This window comes from Primulina huaijiensis, chromosome 6, assembly GCF_012295235.1.
Source record: "Primulina huaijiensis isolate GDHJ02 chromosome 6, ASM1229523v2, whole genome shotgun sequence".
NCBI lineage: Eukaryota > Viridiplantae > Streptophyta > Magnoliopsida > Lamiales > Gesneriaceae > Primulina > Primulina huaijiensis.
Window position 1 is genome coordinate 18,533,294 of NC_133311.1, and position 24,269 is coordinate 18,557,562.

Below are 24,269 nucleotides of genomic sequence, written 5' to 3' on the forward strand. Positions count from 1 at the left end.
TGCGTCACTTTGAGTTGTATTGGAGAGCTAATTAGGAAAGACAGCATTTCGAATTAGCTCATACAATGTCCCACAGATTCAAGACAAATTAAGAAAAAATAACACTTTAATTATACTATCTTCCAAAAATCTAAAAGAATTGGAAATTTTTTCTTTAAAAAAAGGAGAAAGAAATGGCGACCAATAAAAACATCATAGCTCGAAACTCATATAGAACAAGCAAAGTTACCATTAGTAAACATGGGTTATGCCAATTTTTTGCAATTGCGATATCCTGATTTATTTTAATCAATAGATGGACATTAGCTGAGTTTAGGGTTGGGTCTATGCTACACTAGAAGTGTTTCTCTTCATATTCCAATATCATTAGATTATATAGGTTTCTCACATTTTTATGAGATTTGACATATATGTTGATGATTCAATCACTGTCATTTGACTATATCATAAGAAGAGAAATACTTCAGATATAGAATAGAATAATCCCTGAGTTGGCATGAATTTGGCTAGATTGAACTCGGTTATCTGAAACATGTACGCTAATATCATTTTGTTTCTTTTGTCGAGAAAAAAAGTTTGATACAGTTGATTCTGAAACCTATGAATTAAATATACAAAAATTCATGCACGATGATTCAAAATACTAAAGGAGATGTTTTCTTGTGGAAGTTCAAACACATTCGTCGTACTCGAACATGCCCAAACCAAGCATTATTCAATCTCAAGGTAATGCATAGTTCTTAAAAGGATAGGTAATCAAATCAACAGACCAAAATCATACGTTCAATAGTTTGATGATTAAGATGGTCACCCACCCTGCATTATTCCTTTTTTTTTTGCCCTTTAATGATATTTCCAAGAAATTACAATAGAAATTAGGCTCTTTTTGTCATTTCTTGAATGAATTGGAATTTGAAAAACCAAGAATCATTCAGCGAATAGTGAACAACAGGTTCTGTTGGTCTTATGGTTGATACCAGCAGACAAGCCTAAACGAGTCATGTTCCCCATTTCAGTCCACATCGAGGATGTTTCATGCTACGCCAGAGGATTTCGGTTACATCTTGTTTAAACGGGCATGAGATCATAGGGAGAGATTTTTCATTTAGAGATTAGGCACCACATTGATTCAGATGAGAAGGATTTGATAATAAATCGAAATATAAAGATAGCTATTTTCCTGTTTATTGGCATGTGATCTGTCCCAAAACCATGGGGATCAAAGATGTGTCTAATGAAACATATTCACAAATACAGAGGGAAAAAAAGGAACAAAAAAAGGTAACATTGTTCGGGCGAGCTACTACTAGATGTAACATCATCATACTGATCAGGTCAAGGAACTGTAAACCGACCTCCCTTTTGTCCCAATGACTTCCAAGACGCTTCAAGCTGCATCAGATTTAGTTTCTCGACGAAACGTTCTAAAATTTCTGCCTCTTCCTCCGGTGCAAATGCCATGCAGATACTAAGCTCTTGGACCGCCTCCTCGTATTCTCTGTAAGGGTTAAAACTTGTATTGTAGAAACTCGGGAAATTCTCACAACTGCAGAGAGATGACCCAAATATAACAGGCCCCATGTTCATACCTGTTATAGTACAGCATCATGCCGAAGTCACGTCTCAGAGCCCAATTATGCGGTTGAAGTATAAGCAATCTCTCGGAAGCCATGAGTGCAAGCCTAGAAAGTGAAGAACATATAAACGCAGGGTAACACACAAATTACAGGACATATTTTCTTGACCCAAGGAAAGGTACAACACTACGAAAACAGGGAAAAAAGACCAAAAGTTTCATGGCCTCCGCCAGCCACGAGCAAATGTCAAGTGAAACAATTATGATATGACTAATCAGTTTGAAAATCTTACTTCAAATAAAAGAGTTATAGAATTATAATATAATATGTTATGATAAATCCTCTATTGGTTAGATTTTAATATTTTGAGAGAATTCTATGAGTCTGAATTCACAATATCCTCATTCTCAGGCCAATCTTGTGATATATGCATCTCAACCTGTAGGATAAGACAAATAGGCACCTGTAATATCAGAACACATAGAGGACAATAGTAATCAAGATATATAGAGAGTGCAGTGATGCGCTACCTCAGCTCCTGAGGGGGCAACAAAGGCACATTTGAACCCCAGACATTATTGAACTTGTCTTCAGATTTATGAAACGGCCTTAGTGGAGAAGTCAGCATCAACCCATAATTCAGTTTTGAAGCACGCTTCCAGTAGAGTCTCTGCAATACATATTTAGTTTTTTATTTTGGTGGACAGAAGCATACTATATTTTGAGACATTTCTCGCGCGTAATGCAATAAATCCAAGTATAAAACAACATGAACTAAAAGTAAAGACTCACGATTAAATTGGCCAAAGAAATTCCGATGATGTCTCGATTTGTTGCAATATCCAGCCCCAAAAGTGAGTTGCTGTTAATGTCTGAGGCCTTAGATCGAGGGTCCTCAACACACTTTCCATTAACAATCCCGAACAAGCTATGTCCAGAGGTTGTTCTGAATAATTCCTACATATAAAGAGTTAGCTATCAGATCCTGTAACCAAAAAAATTACTGTTACGTGCAATATATCCCCACCCATACACGCAAATAGTCAAAAGTTGGCATCTAGGATTAGGATGTGTGGTTAAAAGATTTAATTTACTGTCACAATTTGCAATAACTTTTAGAAAAAAAAATATCCCGTTGTACAATTATGCGTGACTAAACACAAGTTACCATATGGGATAACCTCTACATGCCAAGGATTGAGAGTGAAATTAACATACCTCAGGGTTCTTAGTTGGGGGCCATATCAAAAAATCTTCCCCAACTCGAGATCCCACAATTGTCAGATTAAGTCGTCGGCAAACTTCGATGTAAATCACACTTAGCAAAATTGCTGTCAAAATTACACTCGCAAATTTAGTGGAAATCTTTTGACTTCTAACCATGAACATATCAGGAGTAACACAATTCACATAAAGTAGGAATATAATGGTTTTCAAACATGGATTAATGGATCTATACCGCTGGCGCATCCAGAGCTTAATACAGTGTGCAAGTACAAACACTTTGAATCTACTAGTACAGGTGACCTTTTGAAACCTCTCAATTCAAAAAGAACTTTGTTCACCGCACCCAAAACTTCTACTAAATCGCATCCTATCTCTCTCGACACAAGTTCGGCTTCGACTTCCCTTGATATGGCATCTAGCTCAGTCAGCCACCCATTCACATTCTTTCCGGCTATTGGCATAGATTCCACACAGTTCCACGATTGCACGTTAGATGGTGATGTCATATCTCTTCTTTCATTAAGGACTGAGTGGGCGTCAATTTCACGGTTGAAAGCCAACAACGCCTCATCTTCAACAGCCACATAAAGCAAAGCCTAAAGAACCAATTCCGAGTGAAGGAACGGAATTAACAACAGCAAACCAAACCATTTAATACAAAACCTCAAAAAAATAGCTTTTTTACAATCCATCAAACTTAGTAAAAAGCATCTTGGGTCGTTTTTGCATGCATAATGCTATAAGCCCGAGAGGGAAAACCAAATCCAAAATACTAGTCTATCATTAGATGGAAGAAATTCTAAAACTTGTGGACCATTCTACAATTGCTTGTAGAAGCAATTACTCCAATCATAGAGCATTAATAATCTTGAATAAAACCAGCAAAAGAATACTGCAAGATCACCTTTGCAAGTGAGATATCTTTGTCCTTGGACTGAAAACATATCTCCCGAGTAAATTTATCTCTCGCAGCCTCAAGAATCTGACATATCATAAATTTATTAATCAAGGTTTCACGTAATTTGACAACCATAAACACGAGGGGATATAAGATTTAAGTTTCATTCTGGTTTCAACAAAAGAGGATATAGCGAGAAACTAATTCAACCTCCTTGTATAAATTGGCCCTCGACGAATTATACGATACGGCTGATACTGCCAGAGTACAAGTAGCCAGATGAGAAACGCTCGTATTCATCTTTTTAACTGCAGCATTTCTAGCTGTTTTAGCAGTCATATAGTTGAATTTCCCTTTGCCACAGTCACTCCAACATCCATGGATACAATCAAAATCATACCTGATGATGCTAAGTTAAACTCACATTCAACACATCTATATAAAATCCGCCATAGCAATCAATTGTATGTGATTTCACAAAAAATCCATCAAAACCCATTGAATTCTTGAACTCAAAGTCAAAATGACGATTTTACCTGCCAAAAGTTCCCAAAGAAGGCATAGCGACACAAGATGCGTCGATCCCACCAGTAATCATCATCTGCTGGTTACCAAACCCAGGTAAAGAAACACACATCATTCTTCAATTACCCATTAAATGATTAGGACAGGGCAATCTTTAAACCTCCCAACAATCGCACAAAGTATGTCGACACAAGACCAAATTTTCTAGAAATTTCTCTTCAAAGCCCCAGCTTCTCAAGAAAAGAAAAAAAAACAAAACAAAACACAACGGTTGCAGAGATTAAGCTCAAAAGTAGACAGCTGTGTTATGAAACGCCAAAAAGCAGCAAAAACCCCGCAAGACAAAAAGAAACAGAAGTAAAGAGGGGCCAGCAATCAAGAAAACTCGAAAAAATCAAGCTTTCTCCTCGTCAAAAACCGGTGAAGATAAAAGCTCCGAAATCAAAGGAGATGAAGGTTTAATGGAGGGGTTCACAGAGGCCATTCTGGGTGCTGAGTGGTAACTTCCAAAACAAGAGGAACACACAGACAAAGATGGTGAAGATGAAGCGAAGTAACTGCAAGTAATAAAATGTATATGGTGGAAGCTGACACTGATTATAACGCTGAAACTCCCAAGATCCATAGAATTGGAACTTATCAACTCTAGCATCAGCCAAAATAATCCACAAAAAAGAAAAAACCCAATTCTCCCTTTTAATTTTCCCTCTAATTCTTCAACTTCTCCCTCTCTATCTCCCTCACCCCATACACAGGCCCTCCATCTGTTGTATGCATATATATAATCTTGGCTGACAGTGAATTCATAATTGTGAGCACTTTTTGGAAGGAGGGTCCCTGTTTTTACTATTGTTTTGCTTATGGTGGAGCCAAACGAAATGGATAGGGGAAAAGGTAATCTGTAATCCTACAGCTTATCGGGACTAGAATCTCTCATTACCGCACTAATCACCATTTACGTATGTCTGTACGTTATTATTTTATTATGAACTGAATTTTTTTTCGTTGCAGTAAACGAAGGTTCCTATGGTATCCACCTCGGTGAAACGTGTTCTTGTTTCTGAACTGAAAAAAATCGATTAAAATTCTCCTCCTCCCCAATATTTCTTACCAAAAATCCTATAGATTTTATTTATTTGAGAAAAAATACAATAAAATTCGTATCTTTTGGACATCATAAATATAAATTTTTGAACTGTTGTAAAATTTAAAGTTTAATGAATGAAATTTAAGTAAGCAAAAGAATTAATAAACATCAACTGAACAAAACGGAGTAAAACATGCATCAAAAGAGGTGCTGCAACCCCAAAAAGAGCGCCCCATGTGTGACATGAAAACTTACAGGCCTGGGGAGGCGCTCATGTTGTGCAAGAGAGGTGTTCAGGCGCCTCAAGAAACGTCTTAGCACCATTTATGAATTTCAAGGCCAAGAGGGAGGCGTCTAGGTGCCCGATTAGTGGTGCTTAGGTTCCTGGTATGTTGTATGACTGCATGTGCAAGTTTTCGTGAAACAATGTTGTTTAAAGGTGTCTTTAATTTAGTCATAATTTCGAGAGTTATAACTTAAATACTAATTTATCTGAATGTATAAAATATATTTTTCCAGAAATAACATCAAATTTTGAGATAATCAAACAAAAAGAAGAATATTTGCGTTCATATCGAATTTCGCTCTCTTATTTCTTCTCAAATAGAGTTTACAACATTTCTGGTTATAAAATTTGTGATTTGTAGTGCTATCATCAAAAGTTGTAAATCGTTGTATATTGAAAAAATATTGATATATCTTGTGAGCACTATGTATAGAGCAAATTTGTCTTAAGGACAAAATGTTCAACACTAGCTTCAAATTTTTTTGCTGCAATTTATAAACTTTGTTAATTCATGTTGCAAATCTATTGAAAATATTATGAAGAAATATCTACCAACATAAACTTATTCAATTATTCATCATAAAAAAGGTATATGATATTGGCAATACTTGGTTTTTCTCAAAGTTTTCAAAATATTTTGGGGGTAGATTTCAAAAAATACCATTATTTTAGCAAGAAATCAATCAACATATTCTAGATTATACTATTTCCTTTTTTGGATTGAAAATCACATTTATTTATGACATTTAAATATTTTACATTTATTTATCTTTGGATTTTGATTTTTCTTTATTAGGAATCTTGATATTATACGTATATATTTTTTTGAATAAATATACTTATATAATTATGTTTACTAAATAACTATATTATCCTATTTAACTTATTATCCTACAAAATCAAATTAATTCATAAACAGTCACTTTTTACGCATGTACATCTCCAATAAACATTAAAATAATGGTAAAAATTTGTGTGAGACGGTATCACAGATCGTATTTTGTGATACAGATATCTTATTTGGTCATTCATGAAAAAATATTACTTTTTATGCTAAGAGTATTACTTTTTATTGTGAATTTCGGTAGGGTTGATCCGTCTCATAGATAAAAATTCGTGAGACCGTCTTATAACATAATTTGGGAATTATAAGATTGATAAATGACACGTCCCAACAATGTTTGTTAATGGGGATGATATCGATTTGGACATTAAAGAAATGGTATTAGGAGGACTTCGCGTGAAATAAAATATATGTACAAGGATAAGGTCCTTATTTTTTATTTTATTTTTAAAATATATATATTTTTAAAAATATAAATTATCGTACGAAGAGGACAGCATAGTAGCACAGGTGCATTGACTCTTGCACTAAGAAAGAAAAGAAGGCAAACACTATTAAAATATTTAACCTATATTTGCCACCCACACTCACTAGGGGTGTTAATCGCGTTGGGTGAGTTAGGTTTCGAGTCAACCCGCAAACCTTCGAATCGAATACGAACCCGTCTAACCCGAATCAACTCGTCTAACCCGAAATTTATTTATTTATTTTTATTTTTTAAAAAAATTAATGAAAAAAATTCGAAAAAAAAATAATAATAATATTTTAATTTAAACATATAATAACAAAATTTTCGATTTAAATTTGAAAGTTTAATGGTAGAGAATTAAAAGTATATTTACTAAATCAAATAAACAATTGTTAAAAAAATAAAAAAATATACAAAATAAATATTAAATGATGAAAATTTAACATATAAATATACAATAAATTTTGTTCAAACATACAATATACAAAAATATAATTAATATTTTTTAAAAAAAATTCGGGTCAACCCGCGACCCAATCCGAAACTTGTCTAACCCAGCACTAACCCGAACCCACTCAACCCGAACCCGAAAACCCCAACACAAACCTGATTTTTTTCGTGTTGGGTCGTGTTGGGTTGACGGGTCGTGTTGCATTTTGACACCCCTAACACTCACCTAGAGATTATTTTCTATTTTCATGGTAAAATTCATTTTTAATAAAAGTTTGGTTTTTACTATTAAAAGAATTTTCATAAATAGTAAATCAGGATGGTTTAGACTTATTTTGTGGAATTTTTCTTATTGAATTCGAACCGAATATCTCATTATAGAATAATTTCTAAACAACATTTATCCGATTACTGAGGGATGATGGGTCGAGACAATCTATTTGGTAAGAGAGATATTTGTAGTCATTTTAATTTATATTTTATGTTTTTAGTACAACAATTTTCTCTCATATTTTCTAGATTTATTTATATAAATATTTTTATATTTTGATTTAGTATTATTTTTAAATAAAAAATTTGGATGCTTTTTTAATTTATTAGGCAAATCATTGAGAGTGGGTCTTATGTGAGACCGTCTCACGGATTTTAATCTGTGAGACGGGTCAACCCTACCCATATTCACAATATAAAGTAATACTCTTAGCATAAAAAGTAATACTTTTTCATGGATGACCCAAATAAGATATATATCTCACAAATACGACCCATGAAACCGTCTCATATAAGTTTTTGTCAATCATTGATTGGGGTAACCTCATTTTGACGTTTGCCTGCCCAGGGATGCCCACACCATCTTAATTTCACATTCATTGGTTGTATTGTTGAAGAATGATAAGGTCGTGAGGTGGAAATCACGTTTAGGACCTAAGTTTTATGATATTTCAAAATGATCCTAAAATTTTCAAGAATTGTTAAATCTATTCAATAAATGACTCGTAGAAAAAATTGGTGGATTTAAATTTCATATCCTTAAATTTCACATCCATCATCAGATGGCAAAATATTGGAAATTTGTGGTTGGCCAGTCGCTAAGAGCTGAGTTAGTCTATGTCATATCGATAATATTTCTCTTCCTATTTCAATATCATTATATCATGTGAATCTCTCACATTTTTATGAAAATTGACTTATCTGTTGATGATACAAAAATATAACATTTGATCATATCATAGGAAAATAAATATTCCAAATGTATAATAAATAATATTTAAGGGGTTAAGGCCAGAGTGGACAATGTGGGGCCAAATCAGTTGGCCTTGTTGATGCATTTGCTCTATCTGTAACCTCGAATTTGAAAGAACAATTTTTTTTTGGATTTTCAAGTGATTGCATATATACATATGATTAGATTTGGGAAGACAACTCTCTTACAAAATATTTGGTTTCAAGAAGAATAATTATCATATTTGCATGTTTTTTGTAAGGGGTGAATAGATTATTAATACATGAAGCATGACAACATTTGGTTCGAATAATGTGATTATTAAATGATTAACAATGTGTGATAAAAAAAAATAGATAGGAAAATATAATAAATTATGATAAAATAATTTTATTTTTAAATGATTTTTATGGATGTGATAAATTAAGGATCGTGAAAATATTATGTCTAAAATGACCTTGGAATGGATAATTACGAAACCCTAATTGTCCCATATTATATATCTCCAAAATCTTATGGATGGATAACACACACAGAGTGGATGTATGATGCATATGCATGACTTATCGTCTTTGTTTGTATCGTCGATGTCTTGTAGTCTATCTCACATATAGATTCAAATCTGAGACGAATAACAAACTCATAAAAAAAAGGTTTGTATTTATTTTTGTTTCATATATATATATATATGTATAAAAAAGAAATAAAGTTTGCGTACAACAAAAATAATATAATTTTGCGACGGCATAGAATTTTGGAAATTTTATTTTCTATTTTAAAAATAAAAAATATGAGAATGCTTCATATATCTTATCAAGGTTGAGAATGGAAGTTTTTACGCTACTTATTTAACAAGTAAGTCTATTGTGAAACCGTCTCACATATATATTCTTGAGATGGGTCGACGAACACCATAATTCCAGGATTAATGGTTTTAGTTTCATATTAATGCCCGATTGTTACATATCAGTTTTTCATTTATTACTCTCCAATGCTAGATAATGCACATATTTCATTTTAGCACTAGCCGCTTAAATGTTTGGCTGTATATTTAATATATATATATATATAATATAATTTTATACTCCATATAAAAATAAACTTAGATTTTTTCTCACTTCTCCTTTATCTCTGTTTTCTTCCTTAGCAGCTAATCCAAGATTTGCATACAGAAGTGTTGTATAGTCACTATCAGCTATTCTTCTATGTGTTATTTGTGTGTGTATTTTTTCCCATGACCGAAAACTCGCAGCCACAATTCATCGTATGCGTGCTGAATAAACTCTTGAGCTTTAACATAGTAACTTGCAAAGCATGTCAGTCGAGTAGATCGCCTTATACAAGCCCAATACAATAAATTTGATCGAGAAAGTGTTGAGAAAGATAATCAAATTAATGATAATTTGTTATCACACTCACTTACTCCATAAAACTCATACACCCTATTGAAGAATTATTTTTGTATTTATGCTTCTCTGTGTTCAATCTAGCACCTTAAATTTATGTATCCATTGAAAATATATCTTCTCTAGTTCCAAAAAATTGTTGCACCTCATGTTAAAATATGACGTCTATCCATTACATGTTCAATTTCATCACATTCGATAGTTAAATATCACGTTATCGATGCTCATATAGGATTCACAATAANTACTTGCAATCATCTACTTTAAATAATTAAACAAATCAAATTTCATCAAAACATTAACTTATTAAACCATATAAGTGGTTTTCATTGCTCATATTTTTCAAAACTCCTTGGCCTCATGTTGAAAACTTTCTTTAATATATTCAAATATAAATAAAAATAATAATAAAATCAAAGCATATTCTGATACCACCTTGGTTTTGATAATCAAAATTTTTTTTATAATCATTTAGTCGATCAGACGTTGACGTTGATATTGATATTGATGAGATATTTTATCAAAGCTGAATCCAATTAGAGAGGTAATTTGATCATGTTATATTGAATCCCACACACATATGTACATGTTTTTTGTTTCTATAGTAATCAATAATTGATATACATCTTTAAATTAAAATTATATATAATTAAAATAAAATAGAAGGTGGTATTCAAAATACTATTCTTATTTACATACAAAAAGACATGGTAGCCCAATAAAATCTAATTCATTCTTCAATTTATCTGATAAATCCTATTTCAATAATTTTATCATTCGTCTCAACGCAATAATATAACTACATGCATACAAGGCATAAATACGAGAAACGGTTTCACGGGTTAATTTAAAAAAATTAAAATCATCATATCATATTATAAATTTAAATACAAAAATTCTTGTGAGACAGTTTCACGAGTTAATTTTTTTATATGAGATCTCCAACTAGATCCAATTAATAAAAACATATTACTTTATAAGAATAAACATATTATTTTAAGTATGAATATAGTTGATCCATCTAACTAAAATTTGCGAGACTATTTCACTTAAAGTACATACTCTAATTTAGATATAAAAAATCGTTTTAAAACTATTATTGACTTAAATATATTTTATAATATTTTGTAAAAATTATTTAATAACAAAATATTCCCTTGCGTTTGCGTCCAAAAGAGCACAGATCGCATACGAGTGCTTTCCACTTTTTTGTTTAGGACCCATCATCCTCCTTTCTTTCAGTCACCGAATTTGTCAAGTTTATGAATTGCACCGCTGGATTGATCATCGATTGATTTTTTTACATGGACTGTTAATTTCCCTGTTCTGTCAATTATTGGACAATTAAATTAACTATTCCTTTCTATTTATAAATCTTTTTCTGAACCATAATGGAGAGGACACTGTGTTGGAGTAGAGTGCTGGTTTTGTCGGATAGGCAGCGCCCCATTGGTTCATCAGTTTTAACTCGCGGTTATATTTCAAGAACTTTAAGTGGGTCACTAAGAAACCTCTGTTCTCTGTATTGGTTTAGTTTAGAATCCCATTTTACTGTTAAAGATGTTGCAGTAATGCATCTTTTTAGCTCAATCAGGTCAGTTCAATATGCCCCCTTTCCGCTTCGATTTCTTTTAAGAGTTTCTTTTACTTCAGCTATTTGTCATGGATGAATTCAAGAAAGAAAATGTGTGATTTATTGATATTTATGGCTAATTGTTTGAGTGATTCAGACTTTTTTTTTTGTCTCATTATGTACTGTTATTTTATAGATATGTAGAGTATTTGTTTTGCTGATTCTAGATTTACTTCTGTCTTGTTGTTGGTCATTTATGAAGTTGCATGATCTGGGGAAGATTCTTGATGTGATTATTTGGCATATAGAAAGGAGAAACTTGAAAGGAGACTAATTCATCAAAGACCGTTTATTATATCCATGATGGCGCGATGTGAAGGGGAGTCATTGAATTCAAATGTGCGATCAGGTAAAATGATTTACGAACCAATTCTTGGTGAAGGGGTGTTCCGATTCGATTGTTCAGTAGATGACAGAAATGCGGCATTTCCCAGCATTTCTTTTGAAAATCCTAAAGTTAGGGATACACCAGTCAAGAGTGTTCATCAAGTTCCATCCTACATTCCCACTTTTGAATGTGTAATGGGACAACAGATTGTCAGTATTCAGGTATAATCGAATATCTTCTGTCATCCACATCTTTGTGTAGAAAACTTGAATATTGCTGTTTGATGAGAGTACATTTTTTAATTCATTTATGGGATTCAATCTTGCTATAATTTAGTTCCCTCCAAACACCTCGTTCTATGGAACTGGAGAAGTTGGTGGGAAGCTAGAACGCACGGGGAAGAGGGTAAGCTTATTGATCCATTCAATTTATTTATCTTTTGTGGTTACTTAAAGGAGGTATGTTATAATTTGGATGTCAATATCTATTTATTTATGTAAACTAATTTAAATGAGAGATAGATATTCACATGGAACACTGATGCATATGGCTATGGTCCCGAAACTACTTCCTTGTATCAATCACACCCCTGGGTTCTAGCAGTTCTTTCTAACGGAGAGGCGTTAGGGGTTCTCGCGGATACAACAAGACGCTGCGAGGTACTTTTGATTTTATGGCTATCTTGTGAAGTTTCTTGACCTTAGTAAAAAGTTGTTTCATTGATTATTTTTTGGGCAGATTGATTTGCAGAAGGAACTAAACATAAAGTTCATTTCTTCATCCTCCTATCCTGTCATCACGTTTGGTCCATTCGCTTCACCAACCGACGTTCTAGCATCTTTTTCACGAGCAATTGGTAATTTGCTATCCAGAGCTTGGTCTTAATGTATACTTCTATGTTTTGTCACACTGTGCAATAAATCCTTTGCCACACCATGTCATTTTTTTGTGACATATTTTATAATGTGTTAATGCTTTCTGAAAAATTGGTTCCTATATATTCATTTATATATGGAATTATTGTTGTGACAACTAGAAATATTTTTATCATTACCTCTTGTATCTAAGCGTTTTTTCATTTAAGTATGCACTATAAAGCGTGTCTGCTGAGAAGTTGAAATTTCCTGTGAATGGGTCCTTCTGTTGTCGCGTAATATTTGCCACTTCTTTAGCAGTTCTTGCCTTCGTCACTGAATGCAATTGATATTTGTTTGTTTGAGAATTTACCTGCAGGAACTGTATTTATGCCCCCAAAATGGTCCTTGGGCTATCATCAATGTCGTTGGAGCTATAATTCTGATAAACGAGTTCGCCAGGTTGACCACATATACATACACCTTGCCATTAATTATGTAGTTTATCATATCTGTTTTTGTTCATGTATCTGTTGTTTCCAAATTGAATAAATTTCCTATCATGGTATGCAAGTCCCAAATTAATCAACCTCCAGTTTCCCAAGTCACATTTAATTTGTCTATATAGAAGTGTATGTATTTTTTATGTAGACCTGAAAAAGTTTCTATTAGTCTGCATACTGGTGTTTCTCAGTGTTTTGGAATTTTTACTTGTCTTGGAATTTTGTTTTTTGTGCTCATTGCAGATAGCAAAGACGTTCAGAGAAAAAGGAATACCTTGTGACGTCATATGGATGGACATAGATTACATGGATGGTTTTCGTTGTTTCACTTTTGACCAGGCATGATTTTTCTTAGGACATTTTTATTGTTGTATGCAATTGATATTTACTTTCTGTCTTTCATATAAATCAAGCTGAAGAAAAATAGAGAATGGAGAATTTCTCTTGAATTCAGATATTGAAGTATGGCAATATATATACAAAGAATTATACGTATCAACTCCTCTAAATGTGGAACAACTGCAACTTATCTTTAATAGCGACAATTATGGGATCAGAGTAACAATTGTGTGATTTGAATTTCTAAATTAGCTATACTTCCCCTCAAGCTGAGCAATAATGAATTATGCCAAGCTTGGTGTTGAACGTGTTCCTCAGCCATGGGCGAACTACAGTACTAATCGTGATTGACAATCACAAACAACATTATAGGTTCTTCAATAAAATATGCAACTCCTGTAACAATCTTCTAAGCCACATGCCTTCACAAATGCCGTGTGCCGTTGCTCGAAATTATGCTTTCGAATAGTTTCTTCTACAACAGGTTGTATCTTACCACACCAAGTGACCAAAATCTCCCAAGCATATGTGCAATATCCAGATGTCTGATCTTTTATGTCATTTATTTGACCTGCCTAATTAGTCATGGAGTTGAGTAGACATACAACGAGAAGATTATTTATTATGTCCCATTTGTGAAACTTTGGATCTTCTTTTGCTGGTTACTCACACTTACCATTGATGTATTCATCCCTCCCTTTTCCAGAATGAAGATCATTAGTGATTGGGAGCACTGCAAATAACAATGGCCATTTAATTTATGTTCTGTTATGGCAAACGAGGTGTTATTGACGGCTCCTATACTGTTCGAGATGTCTTCCAATGACAAATAACTATTCTCAGCAGCCATGGAATTGTTTTAGTTGTAGATTATCCGAACCTGTCTCCGGCACCATGAATAATTTTAGTGAATGAGGAATTTCTCTAGCATTAAAAGCTGCAACAATATATATAATTAATGCTACTTATCAACTCCCCCAAAAGTGGAACCACTGACAGCTTATGTTTAACAGCTATATAATGAAACAGAAAAACAATTTGTATGATTTGAATTCTAAATTTTCTACAGACGCTTTAAGGTAAAGTAAAGACCATAGATATTTCAGTGATTGATTGTCATGTGCTTCACTGCCACGTGCTTCTTGTTAGTCAATGTCTGTTTTGAGATTATTTATTCCTGTAAGCAATGGTAAATTGATTTCCCAGGAACGATTCCCGGATCCTAAGTCTCTAGTACAAGATCTTCATCAATCTGGCTTCAAAGCTATATGGATGCTTGATCCAGGGATAAAAAACGAAAAGGGCTATTTTGTTTGTGACAGTGGTTCAGAAAGCGATATCTGGATTCAAGATGCTGACGGAAAACCTTTTGTTGGTATATGAACCTTAAACACCCTATGCATAAAATTATAAATAAAAAAAACTATGATCAAGAAGATTAGGAAACTAGTAATGATTCAAATGAAAGCTTGGAAACTTTGGTTTCTATAGACTAGAGCACTTCTTTTTTACATTTATATTTTTGCTTAGGCTTCTCTCGGTTCTTGTTATTTATCTGTGTTACTTCTACCTTTAGGGGAGGTGTGGCCAGGCCCTTGTGTCTTTCCCGATTTCACACAATTCAGAGCCCGTTCTTGGTGGGCCAATCTTGTTAAAGACTTTATTTCTAATGGCGTGGATGGCATATGGAATGATATGAATGAACCAGCTGTTTTCAAGGTGAGGTTTAGAGGTTTTCCGGAAGCACGAGATTTCCTGTTCCGTTGCATTTTACAGCCTTATTTTTGTAACAGAGTGCAACAAAGACAATGCCGGAGACCAATATTCATAGGGGAGATGCAGAACTTGGAGGTTGTCAGAGCCATTCATACTATCACAATGTAATACACTTTTTTTTATCACGCTATTCGTATAATGAAGCAATTTAATATGAAAACTAGAACGATCTATATTTTTTGTTCACCTGAAGGTACTGATAAAATTAATGAATTGCTATAAATTGGACCCCTTCTGACTTCCAGTCACTAATTTTACTTACTCGTCTCAGGTTTATGGTATGCTGATGGCAAGATCAACATACCAAGGCATGAAACTGGCAAATGAACGAAAACGTCCTTTTGTTCTTACACGAGCTGGATTTGTGGGCAGCCAAAGATATGCTGCAACATGGACAGGAGATAATCTTTCTAATTGGGAGCATTTTCACATGAGCATCTCCATGGTTCTTCAATTGGTAAGTGGCAGGTTTTATGATACTGAACCTATTAGTCCTTAATATAAAACATTGTTCTCCTCCATTTTATATACAAAATCAACTACTCTGATGAAAATAAGCTTGTATCCAGGGTCTTAGCGGTCAACCACTCTCTGGGCCGGATATTGGTGGATTTGCTGGTAATGCAACACCAAAACTGTTCGGGAAGTGGATGGGAGTAGGGTCCATGTTTCCTTTTAGTCGCGGACATTCTGAAACTGGAACAGCTGATCATGAACCCTGGTCTTTTGGGGAAGAGGTTCGCCTTCTAGTTTTATTGGTTTATGCTAGAATCTTTTTAAAAGATGTTGGGTCCACGGGGATGTATTCTTTAATTAGGGCAGCATTCAAGCGCGGTTAATACTGAACTATAGAAAATCGACATATTTAACCAAATCGATGTTCTTATATTCATATGAAATTAATTTTATCTACCTGAGCTGTTGAAAAAATTCTACATAGCATTTTTTCTTTCTATCTGCACTAGTATGTTTCAATGGTTAATAGCAAATCATGTAATTTTTATTGCTTGATGATGTTATCGATTATATATAATTTTTTCCTGTTTTCTTGCTTTCTTATTTGCCATCTCTAAATAGTGCGAAGAAGTTTGTCGACGGGCATTAAGGAGGCGATATCGATTTTTACCGCACATTTATACACTGTTTTACATTGCCCATAGAAGGGGTATTCCAGTTGTGACTCCTGCATTTTTCGCTGGTGTGTTTTTGTACATAAATTCGATTGAATTTGGATTATAATAGGTTCCCTATGTTTGGTAGGTGAAAACTTTTAAAATATTTGCAGATCCCAAAGATTTGGAGTTGAGAGAACAAGAAAATTCGTTTCTGTTGGGTCCACTTCTCATATATGCAAGGTTAATATCTCTTTCTTGGATATATAGCGTTAGATTTTTCAAGAATCAATATAGATCTGCATGTTAGTATCCCCACTACAGAGTAGCTCGCTTAAAAAATTGGTGTCACCTCCTATACTCATTTTTCTTTAGTATAAAGAATGGTAGAATGGGTAAACTTAGACCGTAGCCACTCATGTTAGTGGTCAATACAATGATATATATGAACAAAATATCAACTTTGAGAAATTGTTCTTCGTGTTGCAGCACTGGACAAGATCAGGAGTTATGTCAAATGCAGCACAAGTTGCCTAAAGGCATCTGGTTGAGTTTTGATTTTGAAGATTCTCATCCAGTAACTAATCCCTTTCAACTTCATCAAACTTTCCTATTCTGTTTTTTAAAGTCTCTGTTAACCATGATCTGTGACCTTTTCCACATTTTCCCCACTCTTGGCTTACCTAGGATTTGCCTGCATTGTATCTAAAAGGTGGATCAATCATTCCTTTGGCTCCTCTTTATCAACATGTTGGTGAAGCTAATTATACTGACGATTTAACACTGCTGGTGGCTTTAGATGAATATGGTAATCTTTCTGATTATGCATTTTAGTAACACTGCAAAATATTTTATATGGTAAGTTACATTGATGAATCGCTTCTGTATTGGATTGAGTAAATTGCAGGTAATGCCGAAGGTTCTCTCTTTGAAGATGCTGGAGATGGATACGACTATGTTAATGGAGGATATCTTATGACAACATATGTTGCTGAATGTCAGTCTTCTGCAGTCACAGTGAAGGTGTTAAAGACTGAAGGTATATGGAAGCGACCAAACCGACGTTTACATGTGAAACTACTGCTTGGCAAATGTGCGATGGTACACCAACTTCTTTTTCATGGAGTTGAACAGTGTGTAAATTTTTTTCTTGAGAAGATTTATGTGCTCTTTATTTTAACAAAATCTTGGGATCCACTGATGATTTAATTTATGGTCATGTCATACAGATTGATGCATGGGGTACAGATGGAGAGATTCTTGAAATCCCAATGCCTTCAAAAAGTGAAATATCAGAACTAGTCTTAGCCAGTGAAAAGCAATTCCAAATTCGTATAGGTAACCCACTCTTTTAGACTTCTAGTATCTTTTTTACGTATTATTTTCTTTTAGTTATCATCTATTTTTTTACATTATCTTATGTCCGGCTATTTCTAAAGCAAATGGTGTATTTTCTTTGAAAGATACAAACGAGTCTCACATTTTTTTGCAGAAAGTGAGAACCATATTCCAGACGTGGATAATGTTTCTGAGCACAAGGGAACATAATTATCATTTACCCCTGTAGAAATGAAAAGCCGGGATTGGATTCTAAAAGTAGTACCATGGATTGGTGGCAGAATTGTTTCTATGGAGCATCTTCCCTCGGGTAATTCTTAATATGAACTCTTATATTGTTAGGCTTATGTAGAGTTTCTTTGATTGAAGTTTTTGTGTTGGCATTCAACTATTTTTTCAACATTTTGTGGAACATAATGCTTTTTCCTGTTGTCTATGTAAACTTTAAATTGTTTACTTGCATGTGAATGATGTTCCTGTTTCATAAGTACGTGTTTTTTCCTGTATGTGACAGAAACTCAATGGCTTCATAGTCAAGTTGGTGCCGGTGGCTATGAAGAGTATAGTGGTGTGGAAATCCGGTCTGCGGGGTGCTTGGAGGAGTATTCTGTCATTGAGTAAGCATATTAATCGCTAAATAATTACTTTATCATTGTTGCAGTATTTATTTTTTGGTGCAAATGAGTCGATCTCAGTCAATCTTGTGAAAATTCTCAGTCTCGAGCAGACAGACACGTGAACTTAGTTTGGGATCACAATTTTTGTTCCGCGAACATGTTCATGAGCTCATATAACAAGTTTGGTTTGCTAGTCCTAGGTCATGAGTTTTTGAGTAACTGAAATAGTCCGAGCTTGATAAACCTTAAAATTGATTGAGTTTGCGCCAAGCTGGTATGACAGGCTTATGAGCTGGCTTGACACAATCTAAACCCCTTCCTAGAATCCTAGCTATCCATTTGGGAGTGATAAAGTGGCAATTTAGTTCCAACCAACTCTATATGTAAATTAACACCATTCACATTCTAGCATGTCTGCCGTCATCTAGGATGATCTCACTCAAGTTTACTCATGTCCACCAATTCATTATAAAGAACGACTGAAATATTCTTTTAGGCAATGGGGGAATTTCAGAAACCCACAAGTATAAAAGATAATGTGTGATTTTTTTGACATTTACTGCCACCATTTGCTTGTGCAGAAAGGGCCTGGAGCAGGGAGGAGAAAAGGAGTTACTGAAACTAGAGGGTGATATTGGAGGTGGATTGATTCTCGAAAGGGAGATATATCTGACGAAAGACGACCCAAAAGTTCTCAGAATTGATTCTGGCATCATTGCTCGAGAAGTTGGTGCTGGTTCTGGTGGATTCTCAAGGTTAACTGATAAAATACATTTTCACTATCAATTTTTTTTTTCTTTAGGCTGAACATCGTCTCATCAAATTTCAGGCTTGTGTGCTTACGAGTGCACCCTACATTCAACTTGTTACACCCTACAGAATCATATATATCGTTTACTTCCATTGATGGGTCCAAACTCGAGGTCTGGCCTGAATCTAGCGAACGGTTTTTTGAAGGGAGTCTTCGGCCAAATGGTAACTTGCCTGCTTTTTTCTAGATCGTTGAATAATACGTATTGTTTAACCTTCATGCAGATGAAATTTTAGCGGTTTCCCTTCTTAAATATGAGTTTTCTTTCCAGGTGAATGGATGCTTGTTGATAAAAATCTTGGCTTATGTCTAGTGAACCGGTTCAATATCAGTCAGGTTTATAAATGTCTCATTCATTGGGGGACAGGGACTGTAAATTTAGAATTATGGTCAGAAGACAGGCCCGTTTCAAAGGAATCCCCGCTTCAAGTATTTCATGAATACGAGGTACGAGGAGTATCGTAATTGTCTAAAGGTGAGATTCATTACAAATAAAGATGGAATGTGCCAGTAAGCTGGAGTATATTGATCTGCGGATGGAAACTTTTGATGTTTTATTGCAATTCTCATCTGGTCATTAGTCGGTTACCGGTTTGTGATCCTGTGAAACATTGAGTTATTTAACTAAGAATAAAATAAAATGAAATCTACAAGCATATCGTGCTTCTTCAAGTTGTCCACAATGTTATTTCTGTTGTTTCCGTATGTACTCTATTCCGGGAAAACTTTTTATATTGAACAAGAGATTGGAGGGTTCAAATCATCATTATGCCCACCAAGAAAAAGCTTATTCCAGAAAGCAGGCTGCAGTTTTAAGGCAAAACAGTTCAAATATGCACATCACATTTCAAATGAAATGGAGTCTTTAGGGAAAGGATATAAGAGTGCTTTCACGAACAGTTTGTGTTTTAAAGAATGATCAAGTGATTAATCTTCACCTTTTACTGACCAACGGAGTCGATTTTTCATAGTCCTATAAGGGGTACCTGCAAGTATATCTTGAGAAAATTTCATATTAATAGGAGCTTTAAGAAAAAAAGAAAGAAAGATTTAGTCCCTCTTTCATCACTAAATTTCTATTTCATTTTAGTCATTTTCTTTGAGATTTAAATCCCCATAATCAAGAATTTGAGCTTCCTACCAATAAATGCAATTTTATCGACTGACATGAATCTTGTTCTAAAATCCCATTTTTTCGTCTGGAAAGGTCAAATTTATGGCATCGCTATTTATTTGTCCCATGCAATTTGAAACTTCCCTTGGATTCATGCACAACTCAGCCTTCACTTTGAGTTTACATGTAAAATAGATACTGATTCTCGACGTTCAATCATATTCTTGAAATATGCCATTTTTCCTCCCTTAACGCACAACAATTACCCGAGTTCTAGTAAAAATACAAAGATTGTTTATTCGTATGATCATCATCCAAATTCCGTTTCGACATTTAAAGTTGATTCTTTTTCTTGATATATTTCAAAATACCGTGACAAAACAATACAATTAACTATAGAAAATCACATAAACATATCCATTATAATCACTTAAACTTTTGTCACGATATCCATTTGCCATCACACCCACTTTCCTGTTCCCATATATATTTCTTGAATCAAAGTTTCCACTACGAAAGTGCAAGAACTAAACTTCACAAGTGGTAAAACTGCAGCCTGACTTGGTTTCTAGATTCATAATGTGATACGGACTCATTCAACCATGCTTCCAACACCTCAAAAGGGCCATCTCCTATAATCCCACTTCTTCTCATGGTGGCACTTGCCCTTCTCCTCCGGGGCAACTCCTCCCCGATCAATCTCAACCTCCCATTAGTCTCCGACTCAGAAAATGCAATCTTTACGTGTGTGGTGTTTATACCTGTTGTGTTACTGCTCGCGTTTTGTTCAACCAGTCATTCGATTATATTACCTCTCGTGCTAGTGCTCGTCTCCTATACTGTCACAACAATGATTCTTGGACCTCTTTTCTTGATTTTAATCACATGTTTGGCAACGACGGCTTATTTGCCTTATTTAAATTGGAAAGGTGAAGAGCTTGGATGGGCATGTTTGATGGTTTTCTTCTTCTTTTTGCTCCATTGGAGGGTATCCGACGAGTCAAGGCAATCAGGGACTTTGGTGTTGGCTATAATGGTGGGTGTCTACATTCATTTTACCAATTAATTGAGGGCTCCTCAAACTTGTAAAAATTACATAAACACCGGCTGAAATTTATCATGATAGTCAGACAGCCGATATTCTTACGAGTCATGGATATATTTTGAATAGTCTGCTGTACTTGTAATGTTGAAACCCTCACAATAACAAGCTTAAAAGTAAGGCTTATAGCTGATAATTTATAGTTCATCTAGCACCAAAATTATAAGTCATTGAGAAATCGCAAAGGGTGTCCCAAGTTTGGGATTCGGGTTGAGATCTAACGAATCCCTTCACCAGCTAAAAACTAAAATAAAAACCATTTTGTCTATTGAAATCCATCAAATTCATCCCATCTGAAAATTCCTATTTATGGCATAGAGTCGGTGTGTAACTAGCTTGCTATTTACAGTGCTTCAAACCCAGATTAATCCCTCGAGTTTGGAATAAAACGCTTTTGATTCATGATACTCAAGAAACTGCAAAGGGCTCAAAGCACAATTTTCTTTTAGACAATAACATTAAAGATTCAAAATTCAATGTCTAACCATTTATTGTAATAAACACAATTGCTTGGAGAAATTAAGCCATCGGATGTACACAGACTAATTCGGGGACAAGGACCACAAGGAATTGAAGCAAACACACCTACCTTGGAGCCTTTGACCACCCCGGCACCAGTTGCAACTCGGTAGCAGATTGTTCCTACAGGAATCGAATGATAATCCGCCAATCCAGTGCTCTTCACCTCTATAATCTCACCATCCAAAACCATGGAATTCAGTATCTCTGCAACTTGTTGAGCAGAGATTTCGAAATTCAACACTCCCTTCTTCTTCAATTCATTATGCACCCCTTGTAACGTGGCAACCCTCTGAGCCCGCATGCACCTTAGGCACAGATCTTGGAGTATGTTAATAAGTTCTTTGTCGAGGTTCCCATCTACGTACCACTCGCCTCCACTTATCTCCTTCGAAGGCTCGAACTCGACCGCCATGTAGTGTTTCTTCCCCTTGTTCTGAATGTTGACCACCTCTTTTACCAATTTCTTGGCTGTCAACGACTTGAGTGATTTGTTTACTACATGATCAGTTAGCTTGGTATCTACTTTGATGTCTCTTACCCATATACCCAAATCTTTTTTGCTTTTGATTGAATTGAGAATGGCCCGTTCAGCATCAACCAGGCCCGGGGGATCTGTTTCAGGCCTTTTCCGCTTAAGGGCAGCAGCTCCAAGGGATCGATTCATTCCTATAACAGTGAAGAATGATGATAAACAACGAAAAGTGGGACTTTCGAAGTAATCAACAGCAATAACCTAAATGCATTCCAATTTGCCATTTGTGATTGTATTTTAATCCCCAATCTCACTTCGACCCAAAAGTGGGACAATTTTCATTACTCCAAACAGTTGTCAGCCACGGCTCGCAACTTCTTCACATAGTTCTCAGACAACATAGACTGGAGAACTAGAGAAGAATAAATACAGAATAGAAAAAATCCGCTTACTGTCTCCGCCGTTGCTTCCGGATTGCCTATCCGCCGCCGTGCCGCTGCCCAGCCGCTGCTTTGAAGAAGGGGAGAACTAAGGTTCTGGACAATATCAGGGAGAAGAACGAACACAAGGGCAAAACCATGAAGGCCCAAGCCCAAGCCCAAGTAAATGAGCTAGTCAACTAATCCAGTAGCCCATTTAGAAATTTTTAATTGACCCAATCGGACTTCGTGAATCAATAAGCCTAGACAAAACAGCGGCAGCGTAGGGTTTTGACGCTGTTCCATATATAAATAATTATGTCCAAACTTATTATTAATCATTAAAAGCTTTTATAATTAGATAAATCGTCATTAAATCTCCAAATCCAAACTTGAGTTTGAACGCACTCTCTGATTCACAACAAGTTTTTTCACAGATGAAAATTAGTACAAAACATCAAAAATATATTACTAATATGTACTATTTGAGTACCAACTGTTTCAAATCTGATAAAAAAATAATTTTGATATAAAATTATAATAATTTAGATACTAATTCAAAAAAAATTAGTTACAAAAATATTAAATCAATATACTGATTTATATATTTATGATATTAATTGACTCAAATAAGATACAAATATTTACACTTTCAATATTAAAGAGATGAAATGTAAAAACACATATATTTCAAATATTTTTGTACACCTAACACTTGTTTTTGTACAAAATTTAAAATAATTAGTACTAAAAACTCATATTTATACCATATATATTAAGTTATTTGTACTTAATTTCACATCAGATAAGACATGTAGGCCCATTGAGTGCAATTTTCTTTTATGAATAATAAAGTACAAAAAATTTTCTCCCTCAGATTGACTCAAACCCAAGTTTAGGTATGGGGATTCAAAGGTAATTATAAAATCTAGTTATCTTACTTTATTTAAATAATATTCCCTAAAATTTTACCACTTACTAAACATATGTTTATTGAATAAATGGATGGATTTGATTTATATTTATATTAAAAAATTGATACTTTTGATACAAAAAATACTATTTTTAATTATTCCAGTCTCACAAATTTGATCAATAAGATTATCTTATAAGACTTTATATGGTATTTTTGTCATATCAATTCTCAAAATACGGATTTGATAAACCAAAAATCCAATATATATGAACGTGAAGTTTTTAAATCAGATCCTAAACTGCGTGAATGTCAAATTTATGGTTACTAAAATCCATATAAATCCCGAAATCTCCGTATCTAAAAATTCCCAAAATTGAAATAAATATTGTTTCGATTTATATCTTTGTATCACTAAAGTTTGT

The 24,269-nt window shown here is 34.3% G+C and overlaps 3 protein-coding genes across 6 annotated transcripts; 1 reads left to right on the forward strand and 2 right to left on the reverse strand.

The window, feature by feature from the left end:
* Positions 1-1,161: 1,161 nt before the first annotated feature.
* On the reverse strand, positions 1,162-5,156 carry LOC140979968 (uncharacterized). Of its 2 annotated transcripts, XM_073445649.1 has the most exons (9): positions 4,239-5,156; positions 3,913-4,102; positions 3,709-3,786; positions 3,037-3,400; positions 2,796-2,908; positions 2,370-2,534; positions 2,108-2,247; positions 1,590-1,682; positions 1,162-1,498 (listed from the first exon to the last, which is right to left on the reverse strand). In XM_073445649.1, exons 1-9 carry the CDS (start codon positions 4,340-4,342, stop codon positions 1,336-1,338), a joined length of 1,410 nt encoding a protein of 469 aa, XP_073301750.1. In that variant the 5' UTR covers positions 4,343-5,156; the 3' UTR covers positions 1,162-1,335. The 2 variants fall into 2 exon arrangements, with proteins under 2 accessions (XP_073301750.1, XP_073301752.1); XM_073445651.1 differs by lacking the exon at positions 1,162-1,498 and having other exon boundaries at positions 1,590-2,016; positions 4,239-5,154.
* Positions 5,157-11,198: 6,042 nt separating this feature from the next.
* On the forward strand, positions 11,199-19,974 carry LOC140979969 (uncharacterized). The gene is given in 23 exon segments (XM_073445652.1): positions 11,199-11,585; positions 11,873-12,173; positions 12,289-12,357; positions 12,474-12,611; positions 12,691-12,808; positions 13,186-13,268; positions 13,553-13,648; positions 14,855-15,023; positions 15,225-15,367; positions 15,442-15,528; positions 15,696-15,881; positions 15,994-16,161; positions 16,502-16,622; positions 16,710-16,779; positions 17,026-17,113; positions 17,224-17,344; positions 17,444-17,637; positions 17,766-17,874; positions 18,029-18,184; positions 18,389-18,491; positions 19,073-19,246; positions 19,321-19,466; positions 19,574-19,974. Coding segments are annotated over 23 exon segments (3,237 nt in total). The 5' UTR covers positions 11,199-11,382; the 3' UTR covers positions 19,768-19,974.
* An 803-nt stretch (positions 19,975-20,777) lies between these two features.
* On the reverse strand, positions 20,778-23,429 carry LOC140978391 (uncharacterized). Of its 3 annotated transcripts, XM_073443372.1 has the most exons (4): positions 22,774-22,958; positions 22,108-22,706; positions 21,317-21,460; positions 20,778-21,286 (listed from the first exon to the last, which is right to left on the reverse strand). In XM_073443372.1, the coding sequence occupies exons 1-3, from the start codon at positions 22,781-22,783 to the stop codon at positions 21,329-21,331; spliced, it is 741 nt and encodes a 246-aa protein (XP_073299473.1). In that variant the 5' UTR covers positions 22,784-22,958; the 3' UTR covers positions 20,778-21,286; positions 21,317-21,328. The 3 variants fall into 3 exon arrangements, with proteins under 3 accessions (XP_073299473.1, XP_073299475.1, XP_073299474.1); XM_073443374.1 differs by lacking the exon at positions 22,774-22,958 and adding an exon at positions 22,965-23,429 and having other exon boundaries at positions 20,784-21,460; XM_073443373.1 differs by lacking the exons at positions 20,778-21,286; positions 21,317-21,460 and having other exon boundaries at positions 21,935-22,706.
* Positions 23,430-24,269: the final 840 nt, after the last annotated feature.